The sequence below is a fragment of the Hypanus sabinus genome, chromosome 10 (genome assembly GCF_030144855.1).
Source record: "Hypanus sabinus isolate sHypSab1 chromosome 10, sHypSab1.hap1, whole genome shotgun sequence".
Classification (NCBI taxonomy): domain Eukaryota; kingdom Metazoa; phylum Chordata; class Chondrichthyes; order Myliobatiformes; family Dasyatidae; genus Hypanus; species Hypanus sabinus.
In genome coordinates this window covers 17,114,347-17,139,891 of record NC_082715.1, presented here as the reverse complement: position 1 = coordinate 17,139,891, position 25,545 = coordinate 17,114,347, and the positions used below count along the sequence as shown (strand labels likewise).

Below are 25,545 nucleotides of genomic sequence, written 5' to 3'. Positions count from 1 at the left end.
TGCTGACCTGCCTTCTTGAATCGCTGCAGTCCCTGAGGTGTAAGTACACCCACAGTGCTGTTAGGGAGGGAATTCCATGATTTTGACCCAGCAACAATGAAGGAACGGCAATATGTTTCCAAGTCAGGATTTCCAAATGGTGGTGTTCCCAGGTATCTGCTGTTCTCATCCTTCTGGTTGTGGGTCTGGAAGCTGCTGCCTTAGGAACTTTGGTATGTTGTTGCAGTGCATCTTGTAGATAGTACACACTGCTACAACGGTTCATCAATGGTGGAGGGACTGGATGCTTGTGGAAGGGGTACCAATCAAGTGGGCTGCCTTGTACTGGATGGTGTCAAACTTCCTGAGTGTTGACGGAGCTGCACTCATCCAGGTGAGTGGCGAGTATTCCATTACACTCCTGACCTGAACCTTGTAGATGGTGGACAAGCTTTGGGGTGTCAGGAGGTGCTATACAAGCCACAGGATCCCTAGCCTTTGACATGCTCTGGTAGCCATGGTGTTTATATGGTTAGACCAGTTCAGTTTCCTGTCAATAGTAACCCCAGGATGTTGATAGCAGGGAATTCAGTGATGGTGATGCCACTGAATGTCAAGGGACAATGGTTAGACCCTCTCTTGTTGGAGATGGTCATTGCCTGGCACTTGCATGGCTCGAATGTTACTTGCCACTTGTCAGCCCAAGCCTGGATGTTGTCCAGGTCCTCCTGCATTTGGGTATGAACTGCTTCACTATCTGAGAAGTCACAAATGGTGCAGTCATCTGTGAACATCCCCACTTCTGACCTCATGGTGGAAGAAAGGTCAAATACACAAACAGTCCAACTTGGAACTATGTTTGATATGCTAAGTAACATAACCCTATTGTGAACACGAGGAAATCTGCAGATGCTCGAAATCCAAAGCAACGCACACAAGATGCTGGAGGAAATCAGCAGGCCAGGCAGCATCTATGGAAAAGAGTAAACATTTTGGGCCAAGACCCTTCATCAGGCCTTTGTCAGACAATAACCCCATTGTCTTGCATTTGGTTAGTGCAGACAGGAAGCCTAATGGTCAGTTCACTTTCCAAAGGAGCCACTTGTGCTTCTAACTGATTACTGACTGCAATTTATGTTAAGAACAGGGGACTGATTCTTGTTTACAACAAAAAAATCTCAAAGTACATTTGCTGAATGTATAATTTTATTGCCAACAACTCTGATCCTTTGGAAAGGTCATGCTGCTGAGCTAGAAAGCTGGGGTTAGCAATAAACCTCTCGGCCCCAGAAAATGAAAATCCATCACAAGTGTTAATGTATGAGGAGTTTATCATGGCTTTGGGCCTGTACTTGCTGGAGTTTAGTAGAATGAATCTCATTGGATCTCATTAAACCTTACCAGATATTGAAAGGCCCAGATCAGGGGTTCCAAATTGTTTTTTATGCCATGGATCCTTACCATTAGCTGAGAGGTGTGTGGACTTCAGGTTGGGAACCCCTGGCCTAGATAGAGTTCAGATGGAAAAGATGCTTCCTTTAGTGAGAGAATCTAGGAATAGAGGGCACAGCCTAGGACTATAATGACATTCCTTTAGAGAGTGATGAAAAGGAATTTCTGTAGCCAAAGGTTGGTGAATCTCGGGAAAACATTGTCATAGAAGGCTGTGATGGGCAAGTCACTGGGTATATTTACATCAAAAGTTAATAGTTTCTTGATTTGTCAGGGTGTCAAAGGATAGGAGGAGAAGGCAGAAGAATGAGGCTGAGAGGGAAAATATATCAGCCAGATTGAATGGTGGAGCAGACTTGATGGGCTGAATGGCCCATTTCTGTTCTGGTGTCTAATGGTCTTATATGAGTTAAATGCTCGTTTTAATACTTTTCATACAGTCTGTGTCCACTTCAAAATGTAGCTAAATGAGTAGATTTAAAGGACTTTGGTGGAGACTGTTATCAAAATAAAACCAAACATAATCTAAGAATGGAGTTGCAGGTGTGAAAGTGTTTTTCATGGATCTGCAATAGTAGTGCTGGGAGCACACATTCGTAATGTCTTCAGTTTTGGGTGGATGGGAAATGGACAAGCACAAAATCTTGGGTTATGTAATGTGGAATATGGTTCCAGTGTACCCCTTTGCCTTTGGCTCATTGTGGAATATGGTTCCAGTGTACCCCTCCATTGTCTTTCCCTTTGCCTATGGTTCACTTAGCCCTTCAAGAAAAGATCAAGATGAAGAATGAAAGTATATGAATGGCACAGGAAGCTCAGCAGTATATGCAAAGCAGATATTATGGGTTCTTACATATCCATACAGCTGGTTCAAAAGATCTAGCGGCTGGTTATTCAGGTGGTTCTGTTTATGTTCCAAAGGTTCAGGTGATTATTAAGAAAAGCATATCAAGCAAAGTATCAGAAGAAGTAGTTCATGCTAATTGCATACTTCTCTGCTCTGATTGATTCTCTGTTTTGACATCACCTGGGTTACCTGGGTTACCGCACCGAAGTTACAGAGAAAGGTTGAACAAGTTAGGTCTTTATTCTTTGGAGCGTAGAATGTTGATGGGGGACTTGATAGAGGTATTTGAAGTTATGAGGGGGATAGATAGAGTTGACATGGATAGGCTTTTTTCCATTGAGAGTAGGGGAGATTCAAACAAAAGGACATGAGTTGAGAGTTAAAGGGCAAAAGTTTAGGGGTAACACAAAGGGGAACTTCTTTAGTCAGAAAGTGGTAGCTATGTGGAACGAGCTTCCAGTAGAAGTGGTAGAGGCAGGTTTGATATTGTCATTTAAAGTAAAACTGGATGGGTATATGGACAGGAAAGGAATAGTGGGTTATGGGCTGAGTGCAGGTCAGTGGGATTAGGTGAGAGTAAGCGTTCAGCACAGACTAGAAGGGCCGAGATGGCCTGTTTCCATGCTGTAATTGTTATATGGTTATATCATTTAAAATAGGTATTTCAAATTACAGGCCAAACACTTTTCTTGAGATTGGACAACCGGTGGGGGTGTTCAAAGACATTTTCAATCTCTCATTGCTACAGTTGGGAGTTCCAACCTGCTTCAAATGGGCAGCAATTATACCAGTGCCCAAGAAGAGCAGGGTGAGCTGCCTTAATGGCTATCATCCAGTAGCACTCACATCTACAGTGATGAAATTCTTTGAAAGGTTGGCTATGGCTAGAATCAACTCCTCCCTCTGCAAGGACCTGGACTCACTGCAAATTGCCTATCACCACAATAGGCCTATGGTGGACGTGATCTCACTGGCTCATCATGTGGTTTTAGATCACCTAGACCAGGGGTCGGCAACGTTTACCACTAAAAGAGCCAATATGGACCCATTTCCCACAGAAAAGAAAACACTGGGAGCCACAAAATGAAATAACACTGCATACAACGGGTTTTTTTTGCCTTTATGCTATGTATAAACAAACTATAATGTGTTGCATTTTTGAAATTGATGAACTCCTGCAGAGAAAACGAAATTACATTTCTGCATGCAACAAAAACATTTTGAACTCCGAAAAAAAGACGTTGGGTTGAAGGTTACTACATAGGTAGCCTACCTTGGATCGAAGAATTAAAAGAAAGCGCGCACTGGCGGGTGTCAGGCATTGGCTGTGGTGATGTATATTAATAGCGATAAAAAACACGTTGTAGCGGTGTAGCGCTACACGCAGCGCTAAAATAAAGACTGCAGTCAAAGGTAACTTTATTCGAACTAAACAGCCTTGCTTTTAAGCCTCCCTCAACCCATCCCCGTGGGCGCGGATGCTGCAAAAGACGCGTACTCACAAACCCCCGTAGGCTATCTCCCTTAGCCGGAATGCTGGCTAATTGTGAGGAAATGTGTCGCCACACTTAGATTGTACAAGATCACCATAATCTTCAAATTTAGAATTACATTTCAAAAGCTAACAAACTAACATAAAATACATTTTAATTAAATACTAACCAATTATTTCCCAAAGCCACAGGGAGCCGCAGCACAGAGGTGAAAGAGCCACAAATGGCTCGGGAGCCGCAGGTTGCCGACTCCCGACCTAGACAATAGAAATGTCTATGCCAGAAAGTAGTTTATTGATTACAGCTCAGTGTTTAGTACCATCATTCCTGATCCTGAATGAAAAACTCCATCACCTGGGCTTCTGTACGTCCCTCTGTACCTGGGTCCTCAGGTCCTAACTGGAAGACCACAATCTGTGCGATTGGAATTAACATCTCCACCTCGCTGACAGTCAGCACTGGCGCAGCTCCGGGACGTGTTTTCAGCCTACTACGCTACTCTCTCTATACCCGTGACTGTGTGGCTAGGCAAAGCTCAAATACCATCTATAAATTTGCTGATGATACGACTATTGTTGGCAGAATTTCAGATGGAGATGAGAGGCCATACAGGAGCAAGATATCCCAGCTAGTTGAGTGGTGTTGCAACAACAACCTTGCGCTCAGACCAAAGAACTGATTGTGGGCTTCAGAAAGCGTAAAATGAGGGAACACACACCAGTCCTCATAGAGGGATCGGAATTGTTGAGAGTGAGCAGTTTCAATTTCCTAGCTGTCAATAACTTGGAGGGACTAACCTGGACTCAAAATATTGATGCAGGTATAAAGAAGGCAAGATAGCTGCTATATTTCATTGGGAGTTTGAGGGTATTCAGTATGACATCAAAAACACTGGCAAATTTCTACAGATGGACCATGGACAGCATTCTAACTGGCTGCATCACCATTTGGTATGGGGGTAGGGCTGTGGTACTGGATCGAAGTAGAAAGTTGTAAACTCAGTCAGCTCCATCATAGGTACACATCTCTGTAGTATCTAGGACATCTCCAAAGAGTGATGCCTCAGAAGAACAGTGTCCTTCATGGTACAGAGCCAAAAGGCACAGACTCTATGATCCAGGAACAGCTTCTTTCCCTCTGCCGTCTGATTCTGAATGGACTTTAAAATCATGAACACCACCTTACCACTTTTAATTTCCTTTTTTCCCAATACTTATTTAATATATAGACATATACTTAATGTAACTCAGGTTTTTTTTCTCTCTCAATTACATTGTACTGCAATGATATTGCTGTCCCAAAGACAACAAATTTCACAACATATGTCAGTGATATTAAACCTGATTCTCATTCTAAACACCTGCTGAGTCTGCAAAGTCTATGCTTGTGTATCCATTTCCTATGGGCCCTGCCCAAATTGTGGTTGAAGGAAACGAGTTGGCAAACATTCTAGCCAAGTAATAACTTAAAATTAATGATGTAAATGTAGTGGTGCCTTTGGATAAAAGGGAAGTGAAACCCATAATTTGGAAGTCTCTTTAATCACCGTGGGAACAAAGTTGGGATAAGGTAAGAAAGGATGGCAGTTATATAAAATTCAGAGGATGGTGGGAATTCAGCTGGGATATGGTTATAAAAGGAGTGAAGAAGTGATGCTTGCAGGTTTATGCATTGGGCATTACTAGGTTGGATAATTTCTTGCTCAGAGTTAATATGCATGATACAGGCATCTGTAGGGCATGCACTTGTCAAGAAATGGTGCAGAAAATATTGTTTGAATGCGGTTCCTGTAAGGTGAAATGGAAAAATCTAATTAAACAATTGAGATCTTTGGGACAGACACAGTTTAAGATGGAAAGTATGTTTGGAAACCATTACTAGTGCAATGTAAATAAATGTCTATTTTCTGAAAAGCTTTAGCCTTTTTGATATAATGAGATTTTTTGGGGGGAGGGGGCAGTGGAATTTAGTGGATATACTTCCTGTCTCTTTGCTTCACACTCCAACTCAGTAGGGGGCGGTAGCACACCTTCTGTTGGTCTGTCAATAGCCATTAAACCTCAGTTATGCAGACCAAATATCTGAATGGGGAGGAAATGTGATCCAAGTGATTTTTGACCATGGAATGATTATTAGTGACAGACAGGGTGGTCTGAGTTTATCAGAAACTGTTGATCTTCTGGGAGTTTTATGTACAACAGTCTTTAAGAGTTTACAGGGAGAAAGGAGCAAAAAAAAACAAAAAAGAAACAACGTCCAGTGAGTGGCAGTTCTGTGGGTGAAAACGCCTTGTTAATGAGAGAGGTCAGAGGAGAATGGCCAGACTGGTTCGAGCTAACATGAAGTAACTCGAATAACCACACATTACTACAGTGGTGTGTCAAAGAGCATCCCTGAGTGCAGAACACTTGGAACTTTGAAGTGGATGGGCTACAGCAGCAGATTACTGCGAGCTCAGTGACCTTTTCATTAGGTCCAGTAGGTACCTAATAAAGTGGCCAATAGGTAGAAGTACAAATAATTACTATATTACAGAATATTTATATAAAACATAAAATTCTTTGTGAAGTTAAGCACACACTGGTTCCACGAAGTTACACATTAGGGAAAGTATGTGACCAAAGCTTACTTCTTGGCAGGACAGTTGTTATGAATGGGAAATGCTGCCGGAAGGTCAAGCAGAAGTACTGAGAGTGAAAAGAGGTATGAAGGTTAACAGATGCGTGCGGGTTTAAGACAGAGGCACGCCTTATGAACAGCTTGTCCTCACCTCTGGCCAACTCACGCGCCAAATCCCCACCATGCGGGCTCTTTTCCTTCGCATGCTGCTTTTCACTGGTACTTATCAGGTAAGTTTGAGAATTTAAACATTTTATTCAGCCTTCATGTAGCTTCAGATCGTGGTTTGCTTCTGCTGTGGCTACAACTGTCATCCAAACGTGATGATGTGGCGTCAGTAGGGTTTATTTTGCCACTATCACGGCAACCGCTGAAATAAAGCATCGAGAGTTGAAGCTTGAGATTGTGATGCTGGACTGTTAGTAAGAACTCGTTTAGAAATGCCCATCCGTTAAAATTATGCCCTAAATTGGAATCCATTCAATATGTGATTGAGATCTAAACGCTCTTGATTAACTGATTTAAATAAATCATTCGTTTGATTGCTTATAACGCATAAATCTAATTTGGATTCTATTAAATTGCATCCAAACATAAAACTGACAGACACGATTGAGATTATTCACAATATTTAAAGGAACAACATGTCACATATTTCGTACAACTAAATGTCCTGTATACTAAAACAAACCGAGCCAGCAGTAAACGAAGCTTCTAACAAGTCTTTGTATTTGCACTGTGAAAACTTTTCCACCTCGCTGCAGTTTTGAGATGAAATGTACAGTAATACATCTTAAAATTAGTAAAAGTAAATATTCTTTTTCCAGGAATTTCTGTTTTGGAATTCGGCCAATTTTTTTTTTACTGCTTGTAAAATTGCTTGTATTTTGGTCTTCTCAATTTGCTTGTCTGCTCGGGTGTGAAGTAAATCTTGGCATACTGATCCTCAACTTCTGTGCTAACAGCGGAAAGTTGCGCAAAGATGGGGTTTCTATAATCATATTTCCCCTCCAGCTTTATTGTCTGATTGCAAATAACACACTTCATTTTGCCTATTAACTCAGATGGATTCATTACACAATTGTTTTTTGATCAATAATTGCCTTTAAGTGCGTTTGTCAGGGGCAGTGATTGTTTATGGAACTATTGATTTGGCAAATATCAACACTTGATTGAAGTCAATCCTGCATGTAACTATCCAGCCTTCAAATTCCACTCAATAACCACTTTACTAGGTACAGAAGTGGAATCTTCTGCAGTTGTAGTCCATCCACATCAAGGTTCAGGTGTTGTGCATTCAGAGATGCACATCTGCACACTATTGTAACTGATGGTTTTATTAGTTACTGTTGCCTTCCTGTCATCCTGGAGCAGTCTTGCCTTTCTTCTCTGACCTCTCTCATTAACAAGGCATTTCACCCACAGAACTGCCATTACCTGGGTGGTGTATTTGTTTTTCACACTATTCTCTGTAAACTCTAGAGCAGGGGTTCCCAACCTGTGGTCCATGGACCCCTTGCTGAATGATATAGGTCCGTAGCATATAGGTCCCCGCTGTAGAGACTTGTGTGTGCAAATCCCAGGAGATCAGCAGTTTCTGAGATACTCAAACCACCCCATCTGGCACCAACAATCATTCCACAGCTAATTTCACTTGGATCACATTTCTTCCCCCATTCTGATGATTTGTCTGAACAACAACTGAAACTTATGACCATGTTTGTATGCTTTTATGCAGTGAGTCGCTGCCACAAGATTGGCTAATTAGATATTTGCTTTAACAAGCAGGTGCACCCAAAAATTGACTACTGAGTGTAAATGGCATCTGTTGGATTTCAGATGCAGCGGAGCAAGAATCCAAAGAGGGCAAACTGACAGATGTAATACTAACTTGTAGGCACAAATGTTTTTATTTATTGACAGATCCTGGCAAGGCTCATGTTTATTGTGCATCCTAATTGCCTTTAACTGCCCTGAAACAGGGCAGCTCTAACAAATGGCCTCATTAATTCTCTTTCCCTGTCCAAGTATGCTGCCTGCCTACTGGGTGTTTCCAGTATTTGGTCTTTTCATATAACCACAACCATGTCCATGGGATTTGGAGGCTTGCATGCCCCAATGACCAGAGAACTATGTTGGCTGGAGTCTGGGCCTTATGTTTTAGCTCATGGTAGGGTCACCCATGCTAGATAGGTTAAAGGGTAGAGGACTGCCTGAGTTATCCACCAGTCCCCCAAGTTTGTGGGTTCAGCTCAGGGCTAGCAACCCTGAATAGTCAAAAATAAAATTGTTACTGAAACAGCGATGAAGAATCCAATATCTCTGTGTGACTGAGGACACTGAACCACACCTGGGAACAATAGAGAAGATGGCCAAGGACAGGCAGAGATAGAGGAACCATTGTCTCCCTAAGCACCAGTGCCATAACAGGCAGTAAGTATATAAGAAACGGACATGTTGATCTGAGGCTAGAGTTACACAGAGCAGTCAGAGTAAAGAGGGACATTGGTGAACAAGATGGGTTGTTATAGCAACCCAACAGCTACATGGTCAATGTGCACATTTTTGTTAATTCCAGAATTTATATTTGTTTATGCTTGCACTCATTAAAAATCAGATTATTGTCAAACAAACTGGTTGGTTTGACGAAGGCTACATGACATCCTGCCTTCCAAAATAAAGGCATATATTATATAAAATCAGCCTCATGTTACTAATGGATATTTGTGGAATGAACTCCCTTGTGTCCTCTTGAAAAAACATTCACATTTATTAAAGCGCTGACCAATGGAAAGCATTTCAATGGTTTCATTATATTTTATTTCAAACTTATAAAAAGGAGCGATGAACAGTTAAATTATGACTCTCCCTTGACAAGAATTGGATAAATCAGACTCAAAAACTATTAGGCAAATAACACACCAAGTAAGTAACATGAACAATTATTTAAGTTCCCAATTTTTATCAAAATGCTGGCAAATATATATGTGCAGATCAGAAAAAAACAAATTAATAATTGAAATACCAGCCTGAAATACTGGCTGCTTATTCATTTCCATAGAATCTGCCTGACTCACTGAGTTTCTCCAGCACTTTGTGTGAGTTACTCAATAATTCAAACATACTGCAAGTGGTTTGATAAATAAGCTGCAAGAGAGCTTGTATCAAGCTGTAAGGAAAATCCTGTAAGAAAACAAATCTCAAGGTTGAATTTAGCATACATACATTGATAGTAAACATACCAAGTACTTTGACCCATCATCGTGGATCTCCACCATCCAGGCCATGCTGTATTCTCAAAACTACCATTGGGCAAGGGGTATAGACGCCTTAGGTCCCACCTCACCTGGTTCAGCAGCAGTTATAATCCTACAACCATCAGGCTCCAGAACCTGTGTGGATAACTTCACTCACCTCAACGTTGAACTGATTCCACAACCTATAGGTTCCTTTTCAAGGGCTGTACAACTTATTTTCTCAGTATTATTTATTTATATTATTTGCATAATTTGTCTTATGCACATGGTTGTTAGTCTTTTTATGTTTGTTAGTGTTTTTCATTAATTCTATTGCATTTCTTTTTTTCCTGTAATTGCCTACAAGAAAATTAATCTCTGAGTAGCATATAGTGACATATGCATAGGTTGATTATAAATTAACTTTGATATTTGAACTTTGAGGACATTGCTGAAGGGTCTGGTTTTGTGTTGTATGTGCAATATAGTAGTAAATTGTTATTTAGCTCTAATTAATCCTTACATGACAAGCCAGGTTATTGGTCCCCTGCCATTCATCTGATCTTTACACCATTTGTATAATCCTTGAGAAATAGAAAGGAAACAGGAAAGAACTTAAACTGGGAATTAGGAGAGCTAACTGTCCTTGGTGAAGAAGGATCAAGGAAAATCCCAAGGTATCATGCATTCATTAAAAAACAAAAGAAATTGATGAGGGTAGGGCAGTGGATGTGGTCTACATGGACTTTAGCAAAGCATTTGACAAGGTCCCTCATGAGAGGCTCATCCAGAAAGTCATGAGGCATGGGATAAGTGGAACCTTGGCTGTTTGGATAAAAAATGGGCTTAAAGGAAGAAAGCAGAGAGTGGTTGTGGAAGGAAAGTATTCTGCCTGGAGGTTCGTGACTAGTGGAGTGCCGCAGGGATCTGTCCTGGGAACCCTGCTGTTTGTGATTTTTATAAAGGACCTGGATGTAGAGGTGGAAGGATGGGTGAGTAAGTTTGCGGATGTCACGGAGATTGGAGGAGTTGTGGATGGAGCTGTAGGTTGTTGAAGGTTACAAGAGGACATAGACAGGCTGCAGAGTTGGGCAGAAAAATGGCAGATGGAGTTCAATCCAGACAAGTGTGAGGTGATGCATTTTGGAAGGACAAACCAGAAGACTGAGTACAGGGTTAATGGTCAGTTACTTAAGAGTGTGGATGAACAAAGGGACCTTGGCGTTCAAATCCATACATCCCTCAAGGTCGCTGCACAGGTTGATAGGGTAGTTAAGAATGCCTATGGGATGCTAGGCTTCATTAATGGGGATTCAGCTCAACAGCAGAGAGGTCATGTTGCAAGTCTACAAATCTCTGGTGAGACAACACTTAAGAGTATTGTGTTCAATTCTGGTCACCTCATTATAGGAAGGATGTGGAAGCTATGGAGAGGGTGCAGAGGAGACTTACCAGTATGTTGCCTGCTTTGGAGAACAACTCATATGAAGCAAGGTTAGCAGAGCTGGGACTTTTCCTCTTTGGAGCGTAGAAGATTGAGAGAGGACTTGATAGAGGTCTACAAGATTATGAGAGGCATAGATGGGGTGGATAGTCAGTACCTGTTTCCCAGGGCACCAATAGCAAACACCAGAGGGCATATGTATAAAATTAGGGGAGGGAAGTTTAGGGGAGACATCAGGGGGTTTTTTATACAGAAGGTTGTGAGTGCCTGGAATGACGTGCCAGGGATGGTGGTGGAGGCTAAAACATTAGGGGTATTTAAGAGCCTCTTGGACAGGCACATGGATGAAAGAAAAATGGAGGGTTATGGGGTCATGTGGGTTTAGTACTTTTTTTTAAGGATTATATGGGTTGACACAACATGGAGGGCTGAAGGGACTGTGCTGTGCTGTAGTGTTCTATGGTCTAAGATGGTAGCGAGGGAAAGGGGAGGTTCACTCAGTGTGAAACATGGGAAGTTATGTCTCAAGTCAGAGAAAGTGATTGAGTACTTCATAGTGGTATTCCCAAAGATGACATGAAGGATAGTCAGTTCAGGGAGGGAAGCTGTGTTACTGTGGGGGATGTCGATATCAAGATAGAAAGGAACATTAAGGTGGACAGATTCAGAACCCTAGTGTCTAATGTGTTCTATCCCAGGATATTGGTGGAAGCAAGGGCAGCGATCTCTGGACCTTGTTGGAGATTTGTTAGCCAAAGATACAGTTCCAACAAGCTGGACGATGTCCAATGATTTACTCTTCTAGTTCTTGTTAATTGAAATTGCCAATTACCATTTGATTTTTTTTAAGACCGTAAGATACAGGGGCAGAATAAAGCCTGTTTTTTCATTGAGTCTGCTTCCCATTCCATCATGGCTGATTTATTACACTTCTCAACCCCATTCTGACTCCCGTACTAATCTAGAACGTATCAACCTCCACTTTAAGTATGCCCAATGACTTCACCTCCACAGCCACCTGTGGCAATGAATTCCACAGATTCACCATCTTCTGGATAAAGAATCTTCTCCTTATCTCTGTTCTCAACAACAGAGAAGATGGCTCTTTGAGACTGGATTGTATTCCTCAAGGAATTAAACTGTATCTAAGTTCTTATGCAGGGTGCAACAGAATCAAGCACAGCAAGCAGTTGTGGAACACGGAAGGGAGGCAGCAGCAATTGAAGAGGTTCTTGAACGTAGACAATTTTGCAAGTGGCCTTGCAAATGCCCACGCAAACCGTTCTGTACACCCGGAGTAAGTTTGGTGACTGATGGCTGTGGATGTTGCAAAGCCTGTGCAAAGCAGTATGGGGAGCTGTGCACTGAAGCTGACACCTGTGACCCTCACAAGGATTTGTACTGTGACTACTCTGCTGATAGACCCAAGTATGAATTTGGAGTATGTGCTTGTAAGTTAAATTATAACAATATTATCTCTTCAAGTCGAGTGTGAATAATGTCTTAATATCCTTCAATGCAATCTATCATTACATTTTGAATTTGATGGTTAGATTAATATTTTATCACCTTTATTAGACAAAGTTAAGCATTTAGGAATAGGGAGTGATATACATTTGTATCATTTATATTCAAAGGTGTGACACTTGTAATACATTGAGGCGTTTATAAGCATTGCGTTTCAGATAGAAAATATTTCTGATAAGCATTTAGTTATTCATTGTATGAACTGTAGAAAACTTTTTTTTACATGGTGTCACTCATGGTAGCGTAGTGATTAGCACAATGCTTTACAGTACAAGCAACCTGGGTTCAATTCCTTCCGTTGCCCATAAGGAGTTTGAACATTCTTCCCATGATTGCATGGGTTTCCTCCGGGTGTTCTGGTTTCCTCCCACAGTCCAAAGATGTACCAGTTTGTAAATTAATTGGTCATTGTAAATAATCCCATGATTAGGCTAGGATTAAATCAGGGGATTGCTGGGCAGTGTTTCAATGTGAACAAGTCATCAGAGATGCATACATAAGCAAGTATTCAGTCTACAATCCTCATTCAAATCTGAAGATTGGTTGCTGGTGAAATTAATATTTGCCAGATACCCCAATTCCAGAATATGCCAAAATAGGTTTGAAGGTCCAGAAGCGCCTATTTTGTGCTGTGTCTCAACAAGATAAAAAAAATTCCACTTAAGAAATTTGTTTGGTGATACTCCAAGTCGTGTGTCAGATGATTTTTTTATGGTCTTAACAGCTCCAGCAATTAAGTATTCTGCAGAACTGAGGAGGTAGTGAAAAGAATGGGAGTGTGTTTTCCCTTTGAATTGGAAATCACTGAACCAGGAGGTTTTGAACTTTGGAGTACATTGAAAGGAAGGTGCTAATGACATCTCTCTCCCCTTGTTCTTGAAACTGGTCCAATGATCATTCTTCATTTGATATAATCAGGGAGAAGTACTGCCATTTGTACCAAATCTCGTCCAGACTGACTGGTTTGCCTGTGAACGTTAATTCCATTTGTCTGTATTAGACCTGTATTCCTTTACAACTCTCCTCCCTAAATGCCTATCCAAGTTCCTTTTAAGCATTGCAGTTGTATTTGTCTCTACCATTTCCTTTGGCAGCTAATTTCAAATAACCACAACCTTCTGTGTGAAATACTTCTCAAAGTTAATTTATTATCAAAGTATGTTTACAGTATACAATCTTGAAATCTGTCTCCTAACAGGCAGCCACAAAACAAAGAAATACCAAAAAAAGTCCACCAAACATCCAATGTGCAGAGAAAAAAAAAATCATACAAACAATAAATGAAAGCAAATTCCATTCTGAACTGAAGTCCTCAAAGAGAGTCTGTCCTTGCACCCTCAGTTCAGCGCAGAGCCAGGCAGAGAGCTGAACTGGTCCATCTCTCATATTGAGCCGCAACATCCTGACTTTTACAATTTGGCTTGGCGCTTAAATCAACATTCAAACATCTAGTTCATTTGCTTCGATGCGCTCTGGGGCCTGAACCCTGCTGCCTCAATTTGGCCTATACCTGACCTTTCCGACTTGGCCCAGCGCTTAAGTCAATCGAATTTGAGTCTTCCTCACCCTCAGTAACAGGCTCGCTCCCTTTTCTTGGTTTTGCCACATCAAGCTGCCTCCAAGTCCAAGGAGGCTTTTGTTTGTCATGATTTTTTACCAGAAATAGAGTGACTAACAAAATATTTAGTTATTTTCTTTGTTTCATTAGTCACCAGCCAGAAGTTGCTGAGATTCACCAGTGCCATCTTAAACCAGAGGTCCTTTAGATTTCCTCAGAAGTCTTTCCAATTTCCATCCTGCTCCTTAAATCTATGCCTTCTTGTTCTCGATTCCCCTTCCCTGGAATAAAAAAGATTCTGATTATCTATCCTGTCTATCCCCTCAAAATTTTATAAACCTCTATTTAGTCACCCCTCAGTTCGATTTAAAAACAAGTGAGGCCTCTGTCGGTTAGGGCCAACCATGGATGGTGCATCCTAGCTGTCCAGATACACTAGCCTGGGCAACACAATATGGAGAACCAGCTGTTGTCTATGAAGCAAATTCTCCCTCTCCATGCATTTGATGAGTCCAAATGAACAGCAGAGACAGATACGGTTCGGCATCAGAAGCATTGCAGGAGTTGCCGGTTGGCATTTGAACTCGATGTAGGACTGCGTTAGGGACCCAGCTTCAGATTTTTCCATTGGGGTTTACTCCCGAAGCCTTCCCCATGAGTGGGTATCACCGCAAGGCAGCGGAGGTTTGAGATCAGAGATTTCCTTCTCCTAGATGAGTTGCCAACCATGGCTGACAAGCCCCATCTTCCTGAAGCAACTGGTTATAAGGCACCAGAAACCTGCCTTTGCCCCTTCTCCTGTCAATAGAAATGGATCCGCTGGGCTCAGTGGCTAAGCCACACATGAAGGCCAGGAGCTGGACTTGGTTATTAGAGGCTAATTGAGGTGTACACTATTGGGAGCATTTAACAGGTAGTGGGAGCTTGTCCCCGTTACCATCACCCCCCCACTCCCCAGCTATAACAACTGTAAGGAACCTCCATAAACACAACCTTTCCAATATCTCCTTATAACTACAGCATAAACACATGAGATTCTGCAGATGCTGAAAATCCATAGCAACACACTCAAATTACTGGATTAAACTGTCACCATTTTGGACCAAGACCCCTTCAAGCACTCCGCTTTAGGAATGTGCTGGTGAATCTCTTCTGCACTCTCTATATAGCTACCTAGTTCTTCGTGTGATATCCAGATCTGTTCACAATCCTCCATGAGCGGGCTGAACTACATGTATTGTGTATTTTTGTAGTACTAAACTCCTGCATTCCTTTGTCAGAATTTGTGTGCTCATTAGTTCGAACATGATTCTTCATAAAGCTGGGGTTCTCAACCTAGGGTCCAAGGACTCCCCGAGTAATGGAAGGGGTCCAGGGCATAAAAAGGTTGGGAACCATTGTCATAGTGGCTGCAGGGATCACCTGAATATCAGCACTAAATCATTTACCACTTTGCTTTACCTGTTGCTTTACCAATGGGTAAAGCAGTACGCACTTCCTGATACCACTTATTTTAACAGGCAGTGCACAATTTTGCCTAATTGCTGGTATGGTTGCTTGCTGTGTTGTAAGTGTTTTGCTCAGTCAAAAAATTATATTCATTATCAAAAAGGATGAATTAACTAATTTTTCATGGAAATCTTCATTATAAGGAATTGGTATTCTACTGATTTTTTTAAACCTGCTTTTTCCTGTTTTTTATCCTTATTCATTCCTTTAACCCTTCTGTCTATCACTTCCCAGTTTCTTACTTCATTCCTCCTCCCCCCACCCAGCCACCTTCCTCCTCGCCTATCACCTGCCAACTTGTATTACTTCCCCTCTCTCCACCATCTTATTCTGGCTTCTCACCCCTTCCTTTTCAGTCCCGATGAAGGGTCCTGGTCCAATACGGCAACTGTTCATTCCTCTCCATAGATGCTGCCCAGCCCACTGAGTTCCTCCAGCATTTTGTGTGTGTTGCCAAAGAAATTCAGCTATTGTCCATGCTAACTCATCCACAATGACACCACAACGTTTTTTGGCTTTGAAGTGAAAAAAAAAGGTCAAGGGCACTAATTTATTAATAGGAAGAGAAATGGAAACACTTTAAAAAAAGCAGAATATAAGTAGCTATTCGTCTAGAAATAAACACACATATTGTACACATATCCAACAAATGTGATTAAGGTTCCTTAAGGCTGTCATAGCTGGGGGTGGGGCAGTGGCTTCCATTATCTATTAAATGCTTCCATGGTGTGTGCCTCAAATAGCCTGGACAATCGAGTCCAGATCCTGGCCTTCATGTGTGGCTTTGCTACTAAGCCCAGTAGAACCATTATAGATCATAAGATATAGGAGCAGAAGTAGGCCATTCAGACCATCAAATCTACTCTGCCATTCAATCATGGGGTGATCCACTTCATCAAGTCATCCCCACTCCCCTGCTTTCACCCCATACCCTTTGATGCCCTGGCTAATCAAGAACCTATCTATCTCTGCCTTAAATACACCCAATGACTTGGCCTCCACAGCTGCTCGTGGCAACAAATTCCACAGATTTACCACCCTCTGACTAAAGTAATTTCTCTGCATCTCAGTTCCAAAAGGATGTCCTACAATCCTGAAGTCATGCCCTCTTGTCCTACAATCCCCTACCATGGGAAGTAACTTTGCCATATCTAATCTGTTCAGGCCTTTTAACATTTGGGATGTTTCTATGAGATCCCCCCTCATTTTTCTGAACTCCAGGAAGCTGCCAAACATTCCTCATATGGTAAATCATTCATTCCTGGAATTACTCTTGTGAATCTTCTCTGAACCCTCTCCAGTGTCAGTATATCCTTTCAAAAATAAGGAGTCCAAAACTACACAGTTTTGTGAGACCAAGTGTGGTCTCACAAGTGCCTTATAGAGCTTCAACATCACATCCCGGCTCTTATATTCTATACCTCTAGAAATGAATGCCAACTTTGCATTCGCCTTCTTCACAACCGACTCAACCTGCAGGTTAACAAGTAGGATAACCTGCAGAAGGACTCCCAAGTCCCTTTGGATCTCTCCATTTTGAATTCTCTCCCCATCTAAATAATAGTCTGCCCATTTATTTCTTTCACCAAAGTGCATGATCATACACTTTCCAACATTGTATTTCATTTGCTACTTCTTTGCCCATTCCCCTAAACTATCTAATTCTCTCTGCAGGCTCTCTGTTTCCTCAACACTACCTGCTCCTCCACCTATCTTTGTATCACCAGCAAATTTAGCCACAAATTCCTTAATACCATAGTCCAAATCATTGACGTACATCGTAAAAAGTAATGGTCCCAACACCGACCCCTGTGGAACTCCACTGGTAACCAGCAGCCAGCCAGAATAGGATCCCTTTAATCCCATTCTCTGTTTTCTGTTGACCGCCCAAAGCTCCACCCATGCTAGTAACTTCCCTGTAATTCCATGGGCTCTTATCTTGCTAAGCAGCCTCATGTCTGGCACCTTGTCAAAAGCCTTCTGAAAATCCAAGTACACCACGTCTATCACTTATTGGGTTATATTTATGCAGAAACACAGAAAATTCTACAGGATTCACTGACTTTCTAGCACCATTGTATTAGTTTAGGTTGACAGAAATTGGTATATTCTTTCCCCCCTCTAATTCATAGTGTGAAAGTTAACTGTCTGCTAAAAATTTTTTATCACAATATAAAGCCTACCCCTGCTCCTGTTTCTTATGTTCTTAAATATGGGTGGCAGGGTGGAGATGCATCTCTAGCAAAGAAGGTGCAAGGTGCTCTTTCCCTCCAATAGCCTGCAGGTCACCCTTGGGCAAGGTAAAACACCCACTTAGCCCCCTCCCCTGAATCAGGATCACATGAAGCCATGGGAGCAGTTGGTGCGTTGACAAGCCCTGGTTATGTGACCACTGACACTGGGCAGACAAGCTCTGACGAGTTTTGACAATAGCTGGGGTCATCCATCTTGTGAAGACACTGCCCAGAAGAAGGCAATGGTGAGTCACTTCTGTAGAATAAATTGCCAAGAATAATCATGCTCATGGAGAACATGATCACCTACATCATACGACACGGCACATAATAAAGATGGTGATAAACGTAGATTCATGAATTTGGGATGTTATACGGCTAATTGGTTATGACAGCAGTGAAATTTTCAAAACTGTTAGTTAGCATTTACTTCTGAATTCATCTCGTGTTGGAGCTCTGATTCCACCCCCCCCCCCCGATCCTTGGGGTTCTTCCAGGAGTCAGGAAAGATGAGAAGTCTTAATTCCAAGATTTCAGTTTATTTTACATTACAAACCGACATACAAATACGATGCTGAGATGTGAATGCGAAGACAAGAGAATAAAGAAGCAAAACTGGCAGCTCCGGAAAAATACGTCTCTTTTATAGACTAATTAACTAGCTAATATGCTCCAATAAACAATAACATCACATGGGTAATGTGCTACTACTTAGCCAATGAAATATGAGCAAGGTGAGAAACTGTTAGTTTAGCTGCTGTACCGCTTTGTGCCAGCGAGTGGGGATGAGCGACCACATACGGTGAGAAATACATTAGTTTGTTTAAAAAGTACAAATCTTATTTTTTTAAAGTATTAAAAAAACACTTGGTTGTGACACTTGTGATTGGTTATCTTTGTCTGCTTTCTTTAGATACTATTGGAGTTGGGTGTGAGTTAAATGGAATAATTTACAGACATGGGCAAACGTTCCAACCTCACTGCCATTATAAGTGTACGTGCGTGAATGGGGTTTTGGGATGCACACATATCTGTACAAGGAAACTGGCAGCAGGCCAGTGTAAAAATGTCAAGGTCATAAAGGGATCTGAATATTGCTGTGAAAAGTCCATTTGTGATCATTCAGAACTGAAGAGACAGCAAGCAATAATTCACAGAGCGATGTCTGGTAGGTTGTTTCAATAAATATGCAGAGTATTATGATGCAGTTGAAATAAAATTCATAACTTTGGTTTTGGCAATACAATTGGTCCAATACAAATAAATCCTTCTGTTGATGGATGTATGATTAATTTGATCAGTTCTTCATTGGCTGAAAGGATACAGTACTCCCATTGAAGACAAAGAAGCCTGCCTTTATGCTTCATATCCCTTATTGCTACTGGGTTGTCACAGAAAACGTGACAGAGCAGCATTGATATTGAAGGAATCTACAATCTGTGGATAGTGACACAGGAGGGGAAAAAGCCTTTTAGCAAGCAAATTTAAAATTTAAAAACCCAAATAAATTAACATGGGCATCAAGTAGAGACCATATTATAGTGTTTTGTAACTTTTTTTTCAAGAACTGAATCAAACGTCTAAGGAATGTGAAATTTTCAGCAGTTCCCTTTTTCAACTTAAAGGTAATTTATGGTGTAAGAAAAGTGAATCTGGAAGTCTCACGCCAGAGATTGTTTTACTTAGTTTATTTATATAAAACAGGAGAATTTGTTGGAAATCTGGGAATAGAACACTAATGTTTATTTTTTGAATAGCTTTGTTTAAATATGATATGGATGAGATAACCAGGAAAACTAGCACTGTGCATAGAAGGGTTTTGATCTTTGTAAAGATCCAGTATAGCAGCAAGATTATAAAATTATTTAAAAATTTCATAACTTTTTAAAATGTGTAAGCCTTATGTCACATGACATATAGCAAATCTATCCCAATTCACAAAAACACTACAATCTCCCAACATATGGATTGTATTTGATTTTACTCTAAGCTTCAGTAGTTTCTATATTAAAATTGTGGGAGGAGAATGATCAGATAACTTAACCCTTGCATATTTTAATAGGCTGTTTCTAAGTCTACTTAGTTAAGGTTGGATTGAGATGCAACAGCTAATAAAGTTGAGTAAGATGTCTCTCTCCAGTTCTGTTTATACAATGTAACTCACCAAACAAAAAAAATTCAGCTCCCTATTATTTCATTTCATTCCTTCTTGCAATTCTATTTCTAGTTATAACAGAACATGTTAATTATTACAGGAGCATAGACTATACTAATATCCAGCCTATCACCTCCCTCTGCTGTCCTTCTTTCCCTTTCTCCCATGGTCCACTCTCTTCTCCTGTCAGATTCCTTCTTCTCCATTGCTACCTTTCCTAACCACCTGGCTTCACCTCTCACCCTCTAATTGATGCTCTTTCTCCTCCCCCCACCTTTTTATTCTGGCATCTTCCCCTTTCTTTTCCAGTCCTGAAGAAGGGTCTTGGCCTGAAACGTTGACTATTTATCATTTCCATAGATGCTGCTTTGGTTTTCCAGCATCTGCAGGATTCCTTGTGTCTAGAATAAACCTTTTTTGATTTTGGTTATAGTTTTATAATTTCAGCAAATGGAACAAAGCCCGTGGCATTTGACTCACCATGCTTAACAGTATGGATGGACACCAATGGATGCAATTTATTTCCACCACTTTTTCACTTCAGTAATCCAAAACATTTCACAACAGAATCTCCACCCTTAAAGCTATGGGAGAGGAGATGCAAAGTTTTAAGCTGGGAGTGAGCTTCTTCTTAAGCTGTCCTTGATGAAATCAGCCTTGCATAGTCTCCAGCTGCTTCCCAGCTTCAGAACTCTCGATTGATGCAGCTCGCAACAGTTTCTGTACGTGTTCACCCAGATGCTGGAATAGGCCCGGCTTCCCATTTAGTGAAGGAGAAACATCTCACATGACCAAACATTTACATGGAGCACTGCCACAAGAAAGTAACATCCATCATCAAAGAACCCCACCACCTCCCAGGTCATGTCCTTTTCTCATTACTACCATCAGGCAGGAGGTACAAAACTGAGATTTGTCAGTGCAGAATATAGTCTTCAAACTTATATTTAGTGTTCATGATTAACACATGACAGAGATGTTTGAAAGACAGAAAGCAGAGTGGAATTAAATGCGTGTCCTTGAGATCTGAGCATAACAAAATAATTTGTCTACATTTATTTATTTTATCAGTTTACAAGGCAAGACCAGTTGTGTGGCGTAAGAAGTGTATGCTACAAGCAACCCCATGGAGTGAATGTTCAAAAACTTGTGACATCGGAATTTCAATCAGAGTGACAAATGACAACAGCAGGTGTGAACTTGGGAGCGAAAGTAGATTGTGCTTAATTCGACCCTGTAATACAGGCATATTAAAAAATATGAAGGTAAATCATGTTGGAAAAACAATTATATCTCATCTGAATCTTTTTTTTCCCAAGAGTGGAGGATCAAATGCTGTATGAAGAGTTAATTTGATTGCATGGAGCTATATATTCATGCACTACAGTCAAAAAGACTATCTCAAAATAGCAAACACTCCTTTGGACATTCAGTTGCTGGATAAGGGGTCACTTTGTGAGGACAGTTTCATTCCTGGCTAGTAACAATAAATGTATTCCCATGTTGGCATCTTTTTAGCTAACTATCTCAAGTCAAGTCACTTTTATTATCATTTCGACCATAACTGCTGGTACAGTACATAGTAAAAATGAGACAGTGTTTTTCAGGACCATGGTGTTACATGACACAGTACAAAAACTAGAATGAACTACACAAAAAAAAACAACACAGAGAAAACTACACTAGACTACAGACCTACCCAGGACTGCATAAAGTGCACAAAAACAGTGCAGGCATTACAATAAATAATAAACAGGACAATAGGGCAAGGTGTCAGTCCAGGCTTCGGGTATTGAGGACTCTGATAGCTTGGGGGAAGAAACTGTTACATAGTCTGGTCGTGAGAGCCCGAATGCTTTTCCCAGACTGCAGGAGGGAGAAGGGATTGTATGAGGGGTGCATGGGGTCCTTCATAATGCTGTTTGCTTTGCGGATGCAGCGTGTCCGTGATAGCGGGAAGAGAGACCCCGATGATCTTCTTAGCTGACCTCACTATCCGCTGCAGGATCTTGCGATCCGAGATGGTGCAATTTCCGAACCAGGCAGTGATGCAGCTGCTCAGGATGCTCTCAATACAACCCTTGTAGAATATGATGAGGATGGGGGGTGGGAGATGGACTTTCCTCAGCCTTCACAGAAAGTAAAGATGCTGCTGGGCTTTCTTTGCTATGGAGCTGGTGTTGAGGGACCAGGTGAACAACCAAGAAATTTGGTGCCCTTAATGATCTCTACCGAGGAGCATTTGATGTTCAGCGGGGAGTGGTCACTCCATGCCCTCCTGAAGTCAACAACTATCTCTTTTGTTCACATTAAGAGACAGGTTGTTGGCTCTGCACCAGTCCGTTAGCCGCTGCACCTCCTCTCTGTAAACTGACTCGTCATTGTTGCTGATGAGACCCACCACCGTCCTGTCATCCGTGAACTTGATGATGTGGTTTGAGCTGTGTGTTGCAGCACGGTCGTGGGTCAGCAGAGTGAACAGTAGTGGACTGAGCACACAGCCCTGGGGAGTCCCCATGCTCAGTGTGATGGTGTTGGAGATGCTGCTCCCGATCCGGACTGACTGGTCTCCCAGTCAGGAAGTCTAGGATCCAGTTGCAGAGGGAGGTGTTCAGGCCCAGTAGGCTCAGCTTTCCAATCAGTTTCTGAGGAATGATTGTGTAGAATGCTGAACTGAAGTCCATGAACAGCATCCGAATGCATGTGTATTCTGTCAAAGCCAGTGAAATTAAGTCCAGCGTAGTCTGATGCTTTTTGCACAGTCCATTTCTACTTCATATCTGATGATGAAATTCTATGCATGTGTGTCTGAAATTGTTTTAATGGGAGAAATAACTATGTTTGAGAAAGGAGTAACTGTAATTTGAGTGAAAGCAGTGGGACCTCACTTGAAGTCCCACCCACACAGAAGCTTCTCTTCTCTTGAAGTTCCCTCTATTAAAGAAATAGTCCAGAAACATACAGTATCTGATGTCTTTTTACCACCCTAGGATTACCCTCAGCAATATCAGATGTACCACTTTATCTCATTTCCTTTATAGGACCTTGTTCACAAATTGCCTGATTCATTTCGCAAAATGCAAAAATGATCGAAATTCAACCATATGCCATTGGTTCTATCATGCCCTGGAACAAATAGAGATTGTAAACTCCTTTTGTCTATTTTCATGTTTCCCTTCATTTTATTAAATCATCATCATGTGCCACATCATAAAACATGGGCAATCATGATCTTCCATCTGTCTTTAATCTGAGAAGTTCTATTAAGCTCTTCTAAACTTTTGCCTGTCCACACCTTAATGTAACTCATGAACGTCATACACTTTCCTCAGTACATGTCCCAGAAATTCCATCTGCTTTTCCTGGTTGATACCAGCTCTCTTCTTATTCTGGCTTTTCAAAATACTGCATTTTTTCAATAGGGGTCTGAAATACTTTGGAAAATAATGATGAAATACAAACCAATGCACTGATTTACATTAATAGCATCAAATTCACATACAGTAGTAATCTTCCCCGGTTTCATCTCTATTGGTTCATCAATAGACTTCTTCAAATACTTTCACCACTGGCTTAAGTTAAAGTTCAAAGAGAATTTGTCATTCTCACAGATTAAGAGTCTCATCCTGGATAAAAAGCCTTTTGTATATTAATAGTTTGAAACAAACTGAATCCTATGACATTGCATGGACTGGCATTAATACATACAGTCCCTTCACTATCTATAATCTATAGTTAATTGAAATGAAACTTTGAAATTGTTTTTATAAATGTTAAACACACCTCATTCCCAATCATTACTATAAAGCATGAAAAAAAATGGTAGTGTAGCAGCGAGCATGCTTAACTGTGCTTTTCCCACTGTCCGTAAGGAGTTTGTTTGCTCTCCCCATCATCTCGTGGGTTTCCTCCAGCTGCTCCAGTTTCCTCCCATGTTCCAAACACATGTAGAAGTTGGGAAGGCTTAGTAACTTGTTGCTGCCAGCAGACTGCCCCCAGCACATCCTGGGACTGTGTTGATTACTGATGCAAACAGCACACTTCACTGTATGTTTCAATGTACCTGTGACAAATAAAAATCTTAAAAATAACAAAGCCAGTCATTAGCCAGTACAAAATTCCTTTAACTTGATGCACGTTTCTGAACCTGATTCATAGCATTGGGCAGTGAGTGGAAGAAGAGCCTAAGTAATGCCCAAAATTCTAGTCTTATTACTTGAATTATATTGTAATTATACCCGAAGGAGGAATAGACTATTTGCACACCAGATTCAGTTGACTATACTGTCAAAACTTTTGAACTAACAGGCAATGCAAAGACTATTACCAAAATCTTGACTTGTAATGCAAAAAGGCAGTGCTAAAGATTTCCGTTGTTATAAGACCACAGGGTAACTTGGCACGGTAGTGTAGTGGTTACTGTAATACTTGAAACAATGGGTTCCATTCCCATTGCTGTCTGTAAGGATTTTGAATGCTGAGCCTGTGACCATGTGGATTTCCTCTGGATGATCTGGTTTCCACCCACACTCCAAAAAAGACACACACAGGTTAGGGCATACAATGTTGACAGCAGAAACACGATGACACTCGCAGGCTGTCTCCAGCATATAGTTGGGGTGTGTTGACCATTGATGCAAACAACACATTTCTCTGTATATGTGACCAATAAAGCTCCTCTAATCTTTATTTTTTTTGTGTTTTCCTTTTTAGAAAGACAAGAAGTGCTTACAGTCATTCCAGCACGTGAAGCCTGAAAGATTTACTCTCTCTGGCTGCACAAGCAGAAGAAGTTATAGTCCGACGTTCTGTGGCACATGCTTGGATTCTCACTGCTGCGTCCCTAATCAACAAAAAACAGTGAAAGTAGAATTTAACTGTACCGACAGAGGAATAAGTATTTGGAAGATGATGTGGATCACATCTTGCAAATGTCAGCAAGTTTGTATTGACGCAGGGGACATATTCTCAGATCTGAAGCTGCTGTAGCTAGTTGGTGCCCGTAACATGGGCAGCTTAAGAGAACAGAAATATTTATGCTTCTTTCTACACATAAGGATGTAAATTTGGTCTTCTATTTTAAATACACCTTAATTGCACAGAAAGGTAAACAAATTTCATAACACAGCTTGACAAATCCCTCATAAATCATCCTCCATTCAAAGTTCTAATTTGCTTCATTCTGTAAGCAAGTAGGATCCATTTGTAAAGTGTGTCTGCATCATTAATTTCTTTGCCTGGGCCTTTTGTCAAATTAAATTTCTTTTGAACTCTGTAGAGTTCAGAAACATTTCCCCCCTAACATAATAACATTTCAAATTTCAAAGCAACACATACAAAATGCTGGAGGAATTCAGCAGGTCAAGCAGCATCTATGGAAAAGAGTAAACAGTTGACATTTTGGGCTGAGACCCTTCTTCAGGACTGAGAAGGAAGGGGTTAAGAAGATGTCTGAATAAAAAGGAAGGTTATAGGTGAAGCCAGGTGCGTGG

General features: G+C 41.1%; 1 protein-coding gene across 1 annotated transcript; it reads left to right on the top strand.

Moving 5' to 3' along the window:
- The first annotated feature begins 6,572 nt into the window (after positions 1–6,572).
- On the top strand, positions 6,573–25,290 carry ccn6 (cellular communication network factor 6). The gene is made up of 5 exons (XM_059981231.1): positions 6,573–6,620; positions 12,221–12,521; positions 18,812–19,066; positions 21,125–21,318; positions 24,767–25,290. Exons 1-5 carry the CDS (start codon positions 6,573–6,575, stop codon positions 25,040–25,042), a joined length of 1,074 nt encoding a protein of 357 aa, XP_059837214.1. The 3' UTR covers positions 25,043–25,290.
- The last annotated feature ends 255 nt before the right edge of the window (positions 25,291–25,545 follow it).

What these genes read in the sequence shown, in the direction of transcription:
- ccn6 (XM_059981231.1), top strand. Translation starts at nt 6,573, where the DNA reads ATGCGGGCTCTTTTCCTTCGCATGCTGCTTTTCACTGGTACTTATCAG. An exon ending in TGAATTTGGAGTATGTGCTT is followed by an intron (nt 12,522 to 18,811) that starts GTAAGTTAAATT and finishes TGCTTTCTTTAG; the next exon opens with ATACTATTGGAGTTGGGTGT. An exon ending in AATTCACAGAGCGATGTCTG is followed by an intron (nt 19,067 to 21,124) that starts GTAGGTTGTTTC and finishes TTATTTTATCAG; the next exon opens with TTTACAAGGCAAGACCAGTT.